The sequence below is a fragment of the Strix uralensis genome, chromosome 3, assembly GCF_047716275.1.
Source record: "Strix uralensis isolate ZFMK-TIS-50842 chromosome 3, bStrUra1, whole genome shotgun sequence".
NCBI lineage: Eukaryota > Metazoa > Chordata > Aves > Strigiformes > Strigidae > Strix > Strix uralensis.
The window spans coordinates 52,352,924-52,370,145 of NC_133974.1; the positions used below are offsets into that span (position 1 = coordinate 52,352,924).

At 38.1% G+C, this 17,222-nt stretch overlaps 1 protein-coding gene across 10 annotated transcripts in view; it reads right to left on the minus strand.

Moving 5' to 3' along the window:
- Positions 1–2,695: 2,695 nt before the first annotated feature.
- The window catches only part of WASF1 (WASP family member 1), a 102,094-nt gene continuing 87,567 nt past the window's right edge, over positions 2,696–17,222 (minus strand). For all 10 annotated transcript variants that reach the window (XM_074862272.1, XM_074862276.1, XM_074862273.1 and 7 more), the window contains 6 exons: positions 11,337–11,490; positions 10,524–10,641; positions 9,548–9,720; positions 7,281–7,460; positions 5,292–5,929; positions 2,696–3,600 (listed from right to left, as the gene is read on the minus strand). In XM_074862272.1, coding sequence (XP_074718373.1) covers positions 3,443–3,600; positions 5,292–5,929; positions 7,281–7,460; positions 9,548–9,720; positions 10,524–10,641; positions 11,337–11,490 — 1,421 coding nt within the window. In that variant the 3' untranslated portion in view covers positions 2,696–3,442. The remainder of the gene's footprint in view (positions 3,601–5,291; positions 5,930–7,280; positions 7,461–9,547; positions 9,721–10,523; positions 10,642–11,336; positions 11,491–17,222) is intronic.

Consider the following 17,222-nt stretch of genomic DNA (forward strand, 5'->3'; position numbering starts at 1 on the left):
CCCTCGTCCTATCCCTACACTCCCTGATAAAGAGTCCCTCCCCATCTTTCCTGTGGGCCCCCTTGAAGTACTGGAAGGCTGCTATAAGGTCTCCCTGGAGCCTTCTCTTCTCCAGGCTGAACAACCCCAACTCTCTCAGCCTGTCCTTACAGGGAAGGTGCTCCAGCCCCTGATCATCTTCATGGCCTCCTCTGGACCAGCTTCAACAGGTCCATGTCCTTCTTATACTGAGGGCCCCAGAGCTGGACACAGGACTCCAGGTGGGGTCTCACGAGGGTGGAGTAGAGGGGGAGAATCACCTCCCTTGACCTGCTTCTCTTGATGCAGCCCAGGATATGGTTGGCTTTCTGTGCTGTGAGCACACATTGCTGGCTCATAGTCACTTTTCCATCCACCCATTCCCCCAAGTCCTTCTCCTAAGGGCAACTCTCAATCCACTCATCGCCCAGCCTGTATTTGTGCTTAGGATTGCCTTGACCCATGTGCAGGACCTTGCACTTGGCCTTGTTGAACCTCATGAGGTTTGTACAGGCCCACCTCTCCAGCCTGTCAAGGTCCCTCTGGATGGCATCTTCCTTCCCTCCAGTGTGTCAACTGCACCACACAGCTTGGTGTTGTTGGCAAACCTGCTAAGGGTGCACTCAATCCCACTGTCCATGTCTCCAACAAAGATGTTAAATAGCTCCGGTCCCAACACCAACCCCTGAGGAACGTCACTTGTCACTGCTCTCCACTTGGACATCAAGCCATTGACCACTACTCTTTTGAGTGCAACCATCCAGCCCATTCCTTAACCACCAAGTGGTGCATCCATTAAATCCATGTGTCACCACCAATTTAGAGACAAGGATGTCATGCAGGACAGTGTCAAGTGCTTTGCACAAGTCCAGGTAGATGACATCAGTTGCTCTTCCCTTATCCACCAACGCTGTAACCCTGTCATAGAAGGCCACCAAATTTGTCAGACATGATTTGCCCTTTTCCAGTCAACGGGAACTTCACCAGATTGCCTTAGCTTCTCACATATGATGGATAGTGGCTTGGCCACTTCATCTGCCAGTTCCCTCAGGACCTGCAGATGCATCTCATCAGGTCCCATGGACTTGTGCACCTTCAGGTTCCTTAGATGGTCTTGAACCTGACCTTCTCCTACAGTGGGTGGTTCTTCATTCTCCCAGTCCCCCCTTTACCTTCTGCGACTTGGCCAATACAAAAATGTCATTGAGTACCTCAGCCTTCTCCATATCCCAGGTGACCAGGTCTCCTCCTTCTTTCTGGAGAGGGCCCACATTTTCCCTAGTCTTCCTTTTATCACTAATGTACCTGTAAAAGGTACATAGGCTGCTGTCTAGAAGAGCCACCAGGAAAATCAGGAGTTTAGAGACTTCAGCAAGGAACAGGTATAAACATCAGTTGAAAAGTAATTTTGTGAATGGCAGAACTACCTACACACAAAATTTATGCACATGCCCTTCACTCAGCTGCCTAAAGTGTAGATCTGTCTCCCTGCTTAAAGAGCACCTGCAGGTGTGTATACTGCACTTGGGCTTGAAGATCTTGATCCTTTACAGCTGTGTAAATGAGATCTCTCAGATTGTTACCAGGCCAGATTTGGCAATTTAGGATTACCAAAATCCAAGGAAACACCCAGATTAAACACCATCAGATATTCATGCAGTGGTGCCTCTGACATCTTCTCTTCAATATTATGAGCTATTAAGAAGGACATGCACTTTGAAAGTTAACTGAGAATGGCAGAATAAACCAGATGGCATTACTGTGAAGACAACTATCAAAGAGAATAATGTATAGAGAAGAATCACATCCATAGTTACAAAGATGCAGATTCACAAATTGTGACAACGATTCTCCTCCCACAAACACAACAAAGGCATTACTGTTTTGATGGAAAGTCTTGAATATAGTAGGTCATGTGTAAAATTACAGTGGAGGCCAAGATGGTGACAGTAAAGTTGCAAGGGCTGCTGTACAGTATTCCTACTCGTCTGTACACCTCTGGAGATTTGCCCTGTCCCAAGAGGTTAATGACCACATACCCCTGTAAATTGTTCTGTAGCTTGTAAAACACTTCAGGTTCCACCTTCAGAAATCTTGTTCTGACTTTCAACACTTGTTTTCCTCCATTATACAATTCCATTTTCCAGGGACGAGCTCACAAGGTGAGAGTGCTCTTGCCCTCTCTCATGCTTCCCTTCTCAATAGGCTTTTGACTACGCGCTCAGACTTGAAGGAGTTATTCCAGAGAAGGGAAACACAGAAGTCCTGCACAACACGCAACACTGCTAGACAGCACAAAAAATGACTTTGCAATATCACCCCTGTTCTTTGTCATCTTTCATTAACCATGATTTTGACTGCTGCATCTCCCCTTCTCAAGATACATTGATGGTAAAGTTTTTTTAAAAAAACAACCCTAAATCATATAAGCCACAAGCTTCCAATTTTGTATTTTTATTTTTTTTAAACTAATAGATCACAGTAAGATTCCAGCTTTTTTTTGGTAGATATGCATATAGGTATCTTTTGATGATACATGTTTCCTTGTTTAATATGTGTCCTTAGATCAAGTGCAGAATATTGTAACTTTGCAGACCAAAGATTAAGTCTTTGAAATCCATGGATCCCCCAGGTATATGAATGAAAAGTAGGCTTCACTGAAAAAGCAACAACCAGGAACATTTAAAATGAACCATTTATTAAATCAAACTGTTATTTTAACAGTTACATAAGTTACACAGCATGTTTAAGTCAAAAGATTTCACAAGGAAAAAAAAAAATTAAACTTTTATTATGCAGGCAAAAATAGTACCACACAATATGTACCTGGGAGGGAAGAAGGGAAGGGGAATCTCTAAACATTCAAATAAGGCCATAATTATTTAAAAACAACAATAAAACGATAATAAAACCCCCAAAGATCCATTTTCCTTTCAGTGTGTTCAGTGCTGCTAACTATATGTACTTTTAGTGTACAGATGTAATCGAGGCAGTGATATCTTGATAGCTAGGTTTAATGTTTTAAAACACTATCAGAAGTGGGATAAGGCTCATTAGTACATACAGCTGCCCTTGGAATGTCAATTTCAGTTGCCTTCATTAACTTAAAATTCACAAAGTGCACAGTTAAGATATGCCAAAAAATTGAAACTGCTACTCTACCAACAGCTGCCCATGCTTAATACTTAGTGGTCTATTGGAACAAAGTATGTTCTTTCAAAAAAGATGTGTAAGAAAAGCCACTGTAAAACATTTAGTTTCAAAGATGCACTAGGAGCTTTTTGTAAACTGAAAAGTAGAAAAACATGGATTAATCATGTAAAGAAAAGAATACAAAAACACTAGAAATGACCATCAAACTTTCAAAGAACAAGCACCACAATGGACATTAGCATTCGATTTTGCAGTGTACAGCAGTGTAATTTTACTCTAACCAATCCACTTCATCAAATTCTGAATCATCTTCTGAATCACTGTATTCCACAGCAATGCGACGAGAAAGTATAGTAGCAACATCATTCTCAATGCGCTCATGTTTAGCTTCTTGTTCACGCTGCTCTTCCACTTTGCGTAGCTGAATACCTGAAGAACATCAAAACACAAACATGTTACTCTCCTCCTTTATCACTACACAAAATATTTAGCTCATAATTCACAAAATGCTTTGCAAGCAAAAATGAAAGCTGAGGACATTGTGCTCCTCAGATAGAAGTTTTCTGTCAAGTTTCTGAAGAGAGGACTATCAGAATTACACTGGCAGACTAGATCATTAGTCCTTCTACTATAATATTCTGCTTCTGATTTCCCATTAAAAATACACCCACATTTTTAGTACCACTGTAAGTGGTTAAGCCATTTTACTATTTGCATTTCCAGACACTTTCTATACTCTCTCTTCATGATTCCAATTAGAAGTTATAGCTATTTGGAGTATCCTAACAAGACAGGACTTCTTGTAACCCAGTTTTAATCATGTAATGATCTGTTTTGGGATAAAGTATTACTTAAAGATCAAACACAAAGGAGAAATAACACATACCAACAGTATGACAAAGTTAAATCCAGTAACAAGTTAAAAACATGACAGAGATCATATATTTTGGCTTTATACTCACGACACCACAGACCGACACAGTCTAAATATGACCTACATGTTGTATGTAATACTCTCTATTGTCAACTGACAGGCACACAAGCACAGATCCTTAGGTGGAATTTAAGCTGTGGTAACTTGAGCCTTTGTTTCTTGTGCAAGACTTCATCAAAAGCATTTTCAAGAATCACCAAAACTATACCAGCAGGTTCTCCTTTATTAGTTTTTTTGCTGACATTCTCTACTAATGTTGACGCACCACTGTTGCACTCAACTGTTGTTGATACTTCTTTAGATTCAATGATGTTATCAATTCATGTGCATATACATGCATTAAAAATATTCTGAATTAGTATTATAGCCTATCTACTGATAGTACAGTACTGTACAGACTCTATACTGTGTTGTAGGTGCAGGGGAAAAACAGAAGAATGCAGTCCTCAAAACATCTGAGAAAGATTAACTATTCAAAGATACCACATAGTCAAACAGCAGCAGTCACAGTGCAGTGGGGATTCTTCTGGCCATAGGCACATAAGCTGAAAGGTACAGCTTGTACATGCAGCTCCTTGCTAGATCATCAGAAAAACATTGCCCTGCACTGCACCTCTGCCATTCACCTGCACTCTGCCAACAGGGCACCTTGCAGCATAAAGACTGCTCCGCTATGGCGTTGAGACATCTCTCAATTAGATACTTAACAGCTTAAGTCTTAAGCAATGATTTCTGAATGCCATTTATATCTTGTTGTAATACACCGATGATCAAAATTCCAATGCCAATTGATCTGTTCTGCTTTTATCCAACAGTCTGTGAAAAACAATGTTTTTGTCTTCTACACAATCTGTAGGTTATCAGAAATACCTACATTTTCAGGTATGCAGAAATGAAGAGATAATCTCCACAGATCATCTATAAACACGTACTTTTTTTAAAAAAATCTAACTTCCACAGAGAACCAGTTTTGCCATCCAAACTAAACATCTGATAAGTGCAATTACAAATTGAAAAAAATCCACTTGGCTATGCATACACTGTAGAAAACAGAAAGCAGAAGCAGACTGAAGATGCATTCCTCTGAAATAACTTACACATGTGAAATATTCCATATCGCAAAGCTAACGTGTATTTAGCAAGTTTCTGAGACCGTTCTTTTTACCCATTAATAGCCAAACGTTACCTTTTCGTATTGCTTCCAGCAGAACGCTTCTAGCATCGCTGATTACAGGAAGAGTTGAAGGATGGCGTTTGGGTTCAGGAGCAGGGATCACTTGGGATGGTGGAGATGGAGGCATTAGGGGGGCATGAGGGCCAGGAACAATGGTTGTGGGAGGAGGGTGCAGAACAGGAGGAGGGTGAGAAAGGGCTGCAACTGTGACAGGAGAGGAGGGTCGAATGCCAGGAGGAGGCAAGGGAGGAGGCGGGGGTGGTGGAGGAAGTCCCTGTACTTCAGCTTGTGGAGGAACTGGGTGCACTGGTACAGCTTCGCACACCTGGGCAGCTCTAGTGACCGGAGGAGAGGGTTGTGCTAGGGGAGGAGCAATGGGAGGTGGAGCTGGATGTAGGACTCCAGGAGCTATCTGGAGAGGAGCTGGTGGCGGTGGCACAGCCGGGGCCTGCAGAGCAGCTGTGGGAGGGGGTGGGGGAGGTGGGACTGGGGGTGGAGGGGTGGAAGTCATTGCAGCTCTTAATGATGAAGTTGACAAAGCAGATGGAAGAGGTGGTGGTGGTGGTGGTGGAGGAGTGGGGCTCACAAACACTGGTGTTCTGCCTGTTGCTGGTGACTGAGGACGATTTTCTACCAAGCCAGTAGTAGAGCTGAAACATCCAGTAACAGGACAAAGTTATTAGAGCTGGAGAGTGGAAAAAATAGAAACAGATTCACTTCTGCAACTTAAGAATATTGAACACTGGGCATTAAAGAGCATTATGAACTGTGATGATTTCAAGGTATTCATACCTCATATACAAGGAAATCTAATTCTCAGTATGCAGTATGCGTCAGTCTTCCGACAGACCTTTGCTCAAATTCAGCTATTAACCGAGTTTATGCTCTTAGACAAACCTGCATCTTTATCAAAGGTTTCCTATACAAGTATAATTCTCTCCTCACATCCTTAAGTAAATCTAAAATAGTCTTCTGAAGTAAGGGAATTAGCAGTTGATTAACTGCTTCAATTCACAAAACTTAAAACCAAAACGAAACAGTACAAGCACTGAGGATGAGTTACATTTGAAATACATATTTAAGGTTTGATGACAAGATGAGTGAGACTAGTATCCAAGGTCATCAATTCTATGTACAGAGTGGTATATTTATATGCTAGATACTCTTTATAGTGCAATGAATAGGTGAATTGAAGAAAAAAAAAAGGGAATAGTAAAATTATTTTCCTGAAAGACCACTTGAGGATTTCTTTCAGCTGTTGTGGAAAATTAATCTAAAGAGTTATGCATTTCTGTGTATAATCTCCTGAACAGTAAAGACATTCTTTTCAAGAGACTAATGATGTAACAACCATGTCTGAATTAACTGTCCTCTATTCCAAGTTGTATGTACCTGACCATAAAGTAAGATTTTGGGTATAAAACAACAGGGGATTGACAACCAGAGCCTCACTCTAGAAAATACTCTAAGTATGCATCCAGCCCTGGAAAGGCATAGAGAAATAGAAAATAAAAACACTTGGGGAAGAAAAAAAACCCCAGCACTTGCCATTTAGCCAATGTGATGAATATATAGTTGTGACTGCTGACTGTCTTATTGCGATATATTCTTCCTTTCATGGAGGCTGAGACATAGCTTAGTTGTGCAAATTTCAGATTTCCAGATTTCCCAAAATCCAAAGTTAAATCCTGAGATTCCAACATCTTTCACAGAAACATCTTCCATACAGTTATCTGCCTTGCCATTTAACTCAGACGGCGACATAGTCGCAATACTAATGGCAAAGTGAGGCCATTCTCCACAATGGTTTCATAAACCCTACGGGTTTTAGATGCTGGCCTTTCTCTCCAACTCCTGCGTGGCCCTGCAGCTGCAGACACCTCAGGGCTGTGGACTGACACAGCCACTAGGATGGGTGTAGTGCCTGGGCTGCATGGAAATAATACTAATGACTATTAGTGGGGTGGTGGAAAACTAAAACTCCCCAATAAATCTTCATACCTAACACATGGAGGCACAGGTTTCACATCTCCTGCTCCATGCATTGGAGGTGGTGGTGGTGGTTCATGTGGTCTGACCAACACTCGCTCCTCAGCTCTGTTCAGAAGTTCAGACATCTGGCTATAGGGTAATGCAGAAAGCGAATATGATCCATCCATATGGTCCACATATGCTTGAGATCTGTAGAAAAACAGTGAAAAATGATCCAACGTAACCTTTAGCAAAAGCAAGTATTAGAGCCCTCAGCTACTGTTCTATACTTCAGTTTGACTTCTGAATTCAAGTTTCTTCTCTGCACCAATGTTGGCTTTCTAATATTTTATCCCACTTTCCATGCCATTGCTTCTAGCAGCAGAAGGGTTTAATGATTTTGACAGGTATATCAGACAATTTCTACAGTATATGTGTAATCTTAGTGTTTATTAGTCACATTATTTTGAGATAAGTAAACACAGCAATACAATCAGAAATACACATATACCAGAGTGTATTATGAAACAGACATTATACTCACTAATCATTCTGCTCCTCAACCCCTACAAACATGCAACCATATTCTTTTATAACATTCATGAAACATCCATCGATGTTAGAATGGTGGACTTACAACTGAATAATTTAGCTGAACTTCTGTCAGAGGATCTATATTCCAATAAATACAGAAAACTCACTATTTTAGAACTAATACTTTGTAGCTATACAACGGATATCAGGAAGATAATCTAAATATCTATTATTGAGTAGTAGCAGTAAATAAAGATGATTCAACTTACTTGTTAATGACAACTTTAGACACACCTCAAGGGCCTGATCGGTTGGGAAATTTTAATTAACTACTCAAAGATTTTTAAAAAAATTCTCTATTAAATTCAGAGGAAATGTGTTTGCATAACACTTTCCAACAAGTAAAGCACTACTCTACATTTCCACATACTGCCACCACTGTAGTATCTAAGCCTATTAGATTCTTCAGGGGTGAAGTTCTTACTCTGTTATTCAAAAGCACGGTGCTGTTCCGCATCTGAACAACATGCTCTGCACATGTAGTGCTCCCAGGCACTACAGCGTTATTCATAATTGCATTAGCGGTGCTAAGATAATCATGTTTTACACCAGGATCCTGGATGTAAAAGGAGTCCTGCAACAAGTGTGTCTAATGTGGAATCTGATGTACAACACAACAGAAGGACAGCAGGAAAGCAGATGTTTCTGCCAACAACTTGACACAGCAGTTTACAAAGATAAGATACTATAAAGTTGTTCACAGAAAATGTTAATCACCATAACCTGAGTTGTACCTTACTGAGTGAAATGCACTGAGACCATTTTTACCTTCTGAATCGAGCTAAGTTTTCTACAAGCAGGTTTTTCCATTTTTCAGACAGCAAACACTATCTCCTAGAGCTGTCACAATTACCCACTGTCACTATTAAGTTTGTCTGAAGGCCTTACAAAGCTAAACAAAACACTCTTTTATGGTGCGCTTTGGCCAGCAAAGGATAGGGGAAAAAAATAACTATTTTTTGGAGGACAATGAATACGTTTTAATTAAAAAAACCCCAACCCCCAGAAAACATACCCCTAAAACTCCTAATATTACTTGTCAGCCCTCTTTCCTATCAGATGTTTCTTGGCTGGTAAAATGGACTTGGTTTTGCACAAACACCAGAAGTGTAAACACAGCAGGTGTTTACCATGTGAAATGTTCCTTTTAGCCACCAGCAAATACATGCTGTGAAATGAGAATCCAACTGGTTGGATTTTTAATAGACTATAACCAGAAATGTCAATCAAATCTTGGATTTGCTCAAGAATAAAGAGAAGCTCAGTTTTCTCATTTGAGTTCCAAGTGGACGTTTGTTCACATCACACCCACCATACAGTCTTGGCTGTGTCTGCTTAAGAAAAATCAAGAGACTAGAATAGGGATTTTTTAGGTCAAGACTGGAATGTAGTAAAACACCTGGGTGCAAGCTTTCAACAGTGACACTACACCTTTTTCAAGTTGCAGACAACACCACATCCTCAAGGATACAGTAAATTCCAAGGACACATGCTGCCCTTAAAAATAACAAGGTAATAACTACTCCTTTAAGGACACACTGACTTAAGTATTTCAAAACTGAGTTTTGATTGAGCTAAATCAATGATTTCCAGTGCATTTCAAGAATAGCAGTAGCATCTCATCATTTACCATTTCTCAAGCATGTTCACTATGTAGTATGAATATCTGTACTTAATAAAGGATAGAAAAAATAAAAAGAAACCTTGATTCAAAATGTGAAGCTGGGCCATTAGCAACTTCAATGTGCTTATGTAAGAGGTTAGCATCATCTTCTGCGAGCTCTGGACCTTGGGCTAACTTCTGCCATTCTCTCCGTCTGTCATGAGGTGCCCTTGGCACTTTTTCTGGTTCATGAGGGCGATCTAGATTTTTCTGCTGTAGGAGAGTTGTGCAAACAAAACTGACAACTAAGTGCTTTTTAATTAGTTGCATATAAATGTCAGTCACAAAAGAATGGAAACTAACCCCAATTCAAGTGCAAGAAAAATTCACTTTCAGTCTAAATATGATACATAAGCCAAAAAGGCTTGTAAGAGGCAGAAACTTTAGTCTAGTGGATAATTGGCTGAATAATACAGAGAAAAATAACCATATAAGTAGCTTTTTATTCTACATCTGAAATTAAATTATAAATCTGACACTTGTATTTACTGTCTTTATGTATGAAATATACAGAATGGTGAAACAAAAAAGTAGCATTACCTTTGCAGAAGTGTTTAAGAAAATATTAACAAAGTGCTCTGTTCCTACTAATTTCTTTCTAATTTACAGTAAACATATCCATTAGAACATCATTCAAGCTTTTTTACCTATAAGATTGTCAGAATTTTGTATTATAAAAAAGTGTTCCAGTGAAATTCTTTACTCTTGCTGTACTCCTTTTTTCTCCTTTTTGAGTCACTGCTACAAGAATTAGAAGTTCTGGCAAACCTGCCGTTAGTTACATTAAGACAGCATGAAAGCTCTAGGCCTTTCTATATTATTATTATTAAATATTTATTTGTTAAAGTTGATGGAATTGAATGAATGCAAGTAGTTTTAGTTGAATGAAGATGCCTTTGTAAACTTTGGATTGTTATTAATTGCATAACCAGAAATAACCAGAAAAGTACCATATCTACAGGTAAACCCTTTCCAGGAAAAACCAACCAGAAGCTATATAAGGCTAACATATATACCTTCTGCTTCCTCTTTTCTTTTCTTTTGTCCTCGGTGTCCTGCAACATTTTTTCCTTCCACAGATCAAAGAAGTATGAAGGATTGGTATAAAACTTCAAACCCTCTTTTCCATCGTCCCTGAAATACAATGATACAAACAGGGCATACTATTTATTTGACAACACACGAATCAAACATTAAGGCAAAGGAAAGGCATAGTAAGGAATATCTAGTATCTCAGACCCTGAAATATTTTACTGAAGAACATCAAAAAGATGAACATTGACCTCCTGTGCCATCATTATTTACTGTCTTTCCTTGTATTCAAGGTCCTGATTTTAGAAAAGTAACTTTAATGCAAGCTGTAGATAAAAAAAAGAGTATCACAAATCAGAGAACTCCTATTCCAGTGACTCAAATCTTGCTCTTAAAATAAAGAGCGAATTTGTGTGGCCGTTTGTGCTCAACTACTGATTCAAACTGACTTTGGGGCAGCAAACAACATTCATTTCCCATAAAGACCTTTCTTTCTACATACTTAACTGCTCATTTTTTTCACATCCAAGAGTGTCACACAGTTTAATAAATACAGATAATAAAAATGGCTTTTTCTTACCATTGTTACACTGGAGTAAAATTTGATTAAAGAGGAGTAAAGTTTTAATGCTTATAATGTCTTCTGCTGCCTGTATTCCTCCAGCAGCTTCACAGTTTTCTAGTGTGGCTCCTTAAATATTCAAGGGCTACTCAACTTGAGCAAGGTGTCTGGATATAGCATCTCTGTTACATGAAATAAGCTAGAAATTGGTTTTGATTAATTTTATTTTACTAACCTGTAAGGGGTGAGAATGTTAAGTGGAGGAGGCTGTTCACAAATGTCGTAAGTTTCTTGCAAAGGAATAGGCAGAGTTTTGCGGTCAAACAGCTGTTGATCTTGAATTGTGGAACTCCGGAAAGCTTTCCTCATTGTAATGTCCTGCAGTGACACTGAAAGGGGACATTGCCATTTAAAAACCCACCAAAGACAGTTTATCTGGATTAACACGGAATTGCTTAATACTGGTTAGAATATATATATTAAGCATTACTACTAGTATATTATGCATTCTACAGCAAATAGAAATTCATCTAGCACTAATGCTACAGCAAGATCTTGTCAGGTTATGTGAAAAACATGCCTGTAATGTTCTAGCACATTATCCTCCATTGAGCCTCACAGGAAGTTTTTGCTCACCTGGAGATATCAGAACTCTGTCTCTCCAAAGTAATTCAACAAATTGCTTACTGTAGCTATAAAATATCATTCTGTAGTTCAGAAGTACCTAATAACATTTACCAACTCCATTTCACAATCTTTTTGGTACTAAAAAATTACTCTCTATCTTGAGGTATAGATTTTACCTTTTTACTACGAGCAAGCCAAACTTCGCATTCCTTGCATGTCGGTAGCAGTTCCACTGAAGACCCACTGAGATACCAAACCAGCAAACCACTTAAGTTTATGCTACTGATATCAGTGAGTTTTAATGGGAGGTGATACTATGTTCCAACAGATGAAACTAGTCAAATGTTGTTTTTTAATCAGACTGTTTAATCAAGATGAGACTTCTCTGTTTAGTTCAGGTGAGAGACCTTGAGATTTTAAGTACAGTAGTTAGGAATAATCAATTATCTTTACGTTAAGATTCAAAGGAAAACAACACTAGGTGAACACAACAGATGAAATAGTGATTTGAAATATACTGACTTACTGCTGTTAAAGCCTATATATTTTTTTCTATTTCATAATCATTAAAATTTAGAAAAAAAATCATGGAAAAGTGACCACAACTGATGAAACTTGTACTTTTCATTCTGGAAACAGTCTACCTGTTCAGTCTCATATTTCTCTCCTTCCCTGATCTTCAGTTACCACATCTGTGAAGTCCAGTTGTGTCTCAAGATTAACTCTGCAGACAGTGTTAGACTAGATAAAGAAGCAGCATCCATTTTCATTGGTTTGGGCTTGTTTTTTGTTTGTTTGTTTTTTAAATCACAATACTGAAAACAGTTTTAATACATACTAGCAAAGATAAATAATCATGTTTATTTTACAAAACCAGGTTGATAGTAGTGCCCCTTTACTCAAGATGAGAGGACACCCCCCGTATCACTAGGGCCTTCAGCAACAATTTTTTAAAAGAGTGCATCTGTTTAAGCTGAAAGCTGCATTTAACTCTGGTTCATGTAACACATAAAAGCGTACACATACATACATATACACACAGAGTTGGATTTCCATTGTATGAACACAAAGGGACAGAAAGCAAGATTTCTTCCAGAGTGCTTGCAGTTCCTGGAACGTCCTATCTTCTTATCTAAGCGTATTGACAGCGTCCTTTGTGAGGCTAAAGATGGGATTTATTTGATTTTCAGTTTGGCTTTTGAAGTTTATTACAGTTGGCAAGGCTGTGTGTTCCTGGAGAAGTTTCCTCCTTTTTACCCTTAGGTTCTATTTCATTACAATGTCTTTTATTCTTTTTAATACCTTTAATTAGCTGCTCAGAAGCCTTTTTAAGTGTGTGAAAGAAGTATTATAATGTGTAAATGTCAGCTAGAATTCTCAATTTCTGCAGATATTTTTGCACTCATAAATAACCATATATATTTTATATCCATCATGAAGTACAGGTTGTTATTTGCTGGCAAAAGTTCACAATCAGAAGAACTGAGATTTACCTCATCTGAAAACCTAGTCTTAGATCCTTTTATACTTCAGCTGTTTTTCCTTCGGGTTGTTGGCTTTACAAATCTCACCAAATGTACTTGTTCAGAGTTCCTTGGCAATCCTGCAAGTCTTTAAACTCTCTGTCACTTATTGGAGACTATGCCAACAAAAATAAAAGTTAGTACACTTCTCTTTGAGCCTGTGTACATTCTGAAGGCAATGAAGTAAATTAATTTATTACAATAAATAAATACAGTTCTTTGTTTTAATATTAAAATGCTCACAGAGTATGTGACACCGTATTATTGAGACATACACTGTTCTGTAAACTCTTTATTAGCATTCCTTAATCTCTTCAGTGAGCAAACACAGCCGGTCTAAATCATAAACTCTATTTTCTTGTTTAAATCTCCACTTTTTGTAAACATGTACAAGGGGATAACACACCTGAGGACAATCAATCAACCCCCAACAATAAGTGTAGATTACTTTCTCTCTAAAACTAAGCTACATAGGAAAAGTCTTCATAGAAAACATACACTGTGGGATTTTGAATAGCTAACAGGACTTCCTGTGCTGATATTCACTGAAAAGCATGCCATTATTCAAAACAACTGACTACGTTAGGATGATGTTACTAAGGAAATGAAAGGACATGGCACACAAAATACTGAGAATCATGACACTGATATAACTCAGCTACAGACAGGGACCAAGTAAATCCCATGTTGCAAGCACAGCGTAATCCTGGGCTGTGCACAGTTTGGCTTACAAAGCCATTTCTTTAGCTTGCCATCTGGCTAAGAAACAGAAGCCATGTGTGGCTTGCCACCTCAGGGGAGAGAATAGGTGAAAACCTGGCTGGTTGTCCAGCCACTTAGCTTTGGCTGATTGATAAACTAGCACAGCAAGAGGACAGGCCAAACAAATTGGATGTATGAAATCAGGTGTGAGAAGAGATGAGACACTGAAGGAGGAGTTGGAAATGCTGCAGGCATTTGATTTGATGCTGATAAATTTTAATTTCCAGTTGCCTAATTCCTAACTACCACCAGAATCTTCATATAGCCCAAGAGCCTAAATTTTCCTATAGATACATTTTCCTGAAAGTCTGCCTGCTACACCACTTGTGTTTACTGCACTGAACAAAAAATGGGGTCTTAAATAATTTCCTTAAGTGTTGAGATGTTCACAATTTAAGTTAAACATTCATTCAACAAGCTGAACAAATGCCAGTTTATCTTTACTGTGTGTCTTGTTTGGATTGTACAAAAAGACCTATTATATCAGTGAGTCTAACTTTCTGTACACAACAATATTTACCACATAATTAAAGTTTATCTGTCAGAAAGCTAAGCTACCAACCTTTTGTACATTTGGTTTTGAAAAAGAGATGCCAGTCCATTTTGATTTGCAATCAACAACAAATTGGGGGACAAAAGGTATTTAAGTTGCACTCTACTAAGATACACTAACTGTGTTTCTTTTGGGCTGAACTACAAATTAAACAACACATTAGTAATATATATACACATAAGAACCTTTTACCTTCTATTAAGCCTCTTACTAAACTGCAACCCCTAATTTGTATTAAAAGTCAGTATGAAGCACATCAGCGTACTGACAGAAAGTAGCTACTTTTACATTTCAAAGATATTAAATCTTACAAAGGTATTAAATATCACCAGAAGAAAAAACCCCTGCAACTAGATTTTTTAGTTCTTTTAAATTGACTCCAATGTACAATTTCTGATGAGGTTCTAGGTCAAAAAATACTGTTCTCCTAAAGGTGGTAAATAAATAAATTATATATATTCCTTTTGAAAGTTTGCTCTCTCTCAACACTTCCCGCAGAATTCCATCATGACAACATTTATGACCGTGAACTCTTGAATGCCACAGCTATGACTCCTTGCAGAACTGAATGACTATGGGAAATTATAAACAAATCAATGAACTCCATTGCCCAGAATTCCATTTCTCTGTTCAAAATCCTACCCAGCGATTTGAAAAGTGCAAGGAAGAAAGAATGACAGTATTGAATGAATTAAAGGTAATTCATTTGGGCTGTGTGTGTTTGAAAATTATCTTCAGATAAAGATTTGTGTGATTCAGTTCCTAAAGATGCTGCAATCTTGACGTATGATTTCTACTTTATATATTTTATTTTTTTTAATGATTTTAATGATCAACAATGCCTAGAACTGCACACACATTCTGCCATCAGAATGATTCTGACTGGTCACTGCAGGTTTAATAGTTGCGAAGCAGAGAGACTACTTCTGCAGAACAGAAACTACTCTCCTTTGGGCTTGTCCCCAGCATAAGAAATTCAAATTTTCTGAAATATTTTTAAAAAATCAAAACCAGCTCAAGCACCCTTTGGATAGAGAACGTATGTAGTTTAACTGCTACAGGTAAACAAAGAGATGTAAATGTTAGAGCAATCATTTTAAGAGGACTCAGAAGCTGCTTTAAATGCAGGGTGTAGAACTAGGGAGCCCCGAGCAGTCCGTTAGGGAAGACGTAAATCACCCAGCTGCATCAAGCAGTGAATCTGCTGGTGAGTCTCAACAAAACCACCACGTTATTTAGCAAATGACATTTTGTCCAGATTCCTCTTTTTATATACAAATTATGCAATATCATGGCTTTACCACTGAACTATTAAGCCTTGGACACACTAATTTAAAACTGATTTACTTACTAAATAAGCCATAAACTGAATCGAGGACTAAAAAATTTGGAGAAAAAGCACAGAGAGCAGCTGGAGCTCAGCCCATCCACGCAGATCTTTGAGAGGGAAATCCAACTTTCATTAAGAGATGAGGCAGGAAAAGTGACGGGCTATAAAATTTAATTTAACAGTCTTTTTCTTTATTTGACTTTGGGAATAAAAATGATTATGTATGAATTGACAACACTGTTATTCTCCACATTAGCATATTACACGTGGAGGTTATGACCCAATTTTCATGTGCTCCCTGTTCTTAACTTTGATTATGTTTATACTCAAGTCACCAAATTCCTCTTCAGAGGCTAGAGATAAGTGAGCTGCTCCTTAAAATGGGATTTACTACCCTTTCCTTCCAAGTCTCACAATGGGCTGAGTATCCTGATTTGAAAGTTGCCCAAGTCTCCCATTTAATTTTCAGAAGTATACAGACCACAATTAGCTGTCAAGGTTTTTAGGTTTCTCCCCACCAGATGCCACCTTTTTTGCCTATAACAAAACGTCAAATCTCTCTTTAGCATTAATCCAGCAAAACTTCTGAACTGCTATCCTTTTTATGACAGTGTTTCTACAATGTTTAGAAAAAAAACAAGCACAGGTATTCAAAGCCAGAAACCTACTGAAGTACAACTCACAACACTGTTTGGTTCCTTTCCTGAAGCATGCCAGGCTGATCATCCATAGCACTTCTGCATTAAGTTTAAGTTGCTTGCCACAGTTGTAACTGATATACTGTAAAAATCAAGAATTTGACACACTGCCTTTGAGACTAAAATCCTCTCCAGTTTGAGATTTAAATAAAATTAGGTAGTTCATATTAAAGGACCACTAAATTATACCAAAATATGCAGATAAACTCTTAGTTTATGAATTCTCCTTCTGCCATACCATTTATTTGAGTGATACACATCTATTTTCTAATACTTCATTGCACTGAGTTGTACTGTGCATCAGCATTTCAAAAAAGAACATAAAAGCTAAAATGAATACTTTTAAAAATTGTCAGATTTCTACAGATATGAAATTATTTACTTGTAGTACTTCAAGTTTAGCTGTACAAATTCACAAAAATGTGGTAAAGTAACAAAAATCTATTACAATACTCATAAAATATGCATATATATGGAGAGAGTTAGTAATGTTATTTATAAAGTAAATACTGAAATTAAAAATGGTTGCAAAGAAACTGTAGTCTTAGGGTTTATTTTCTGACCTATGAGGATCTTATATTGCAGGGCTACTGAAACCGTCAACCTTAGTTCACCTTCATAGCAAGAA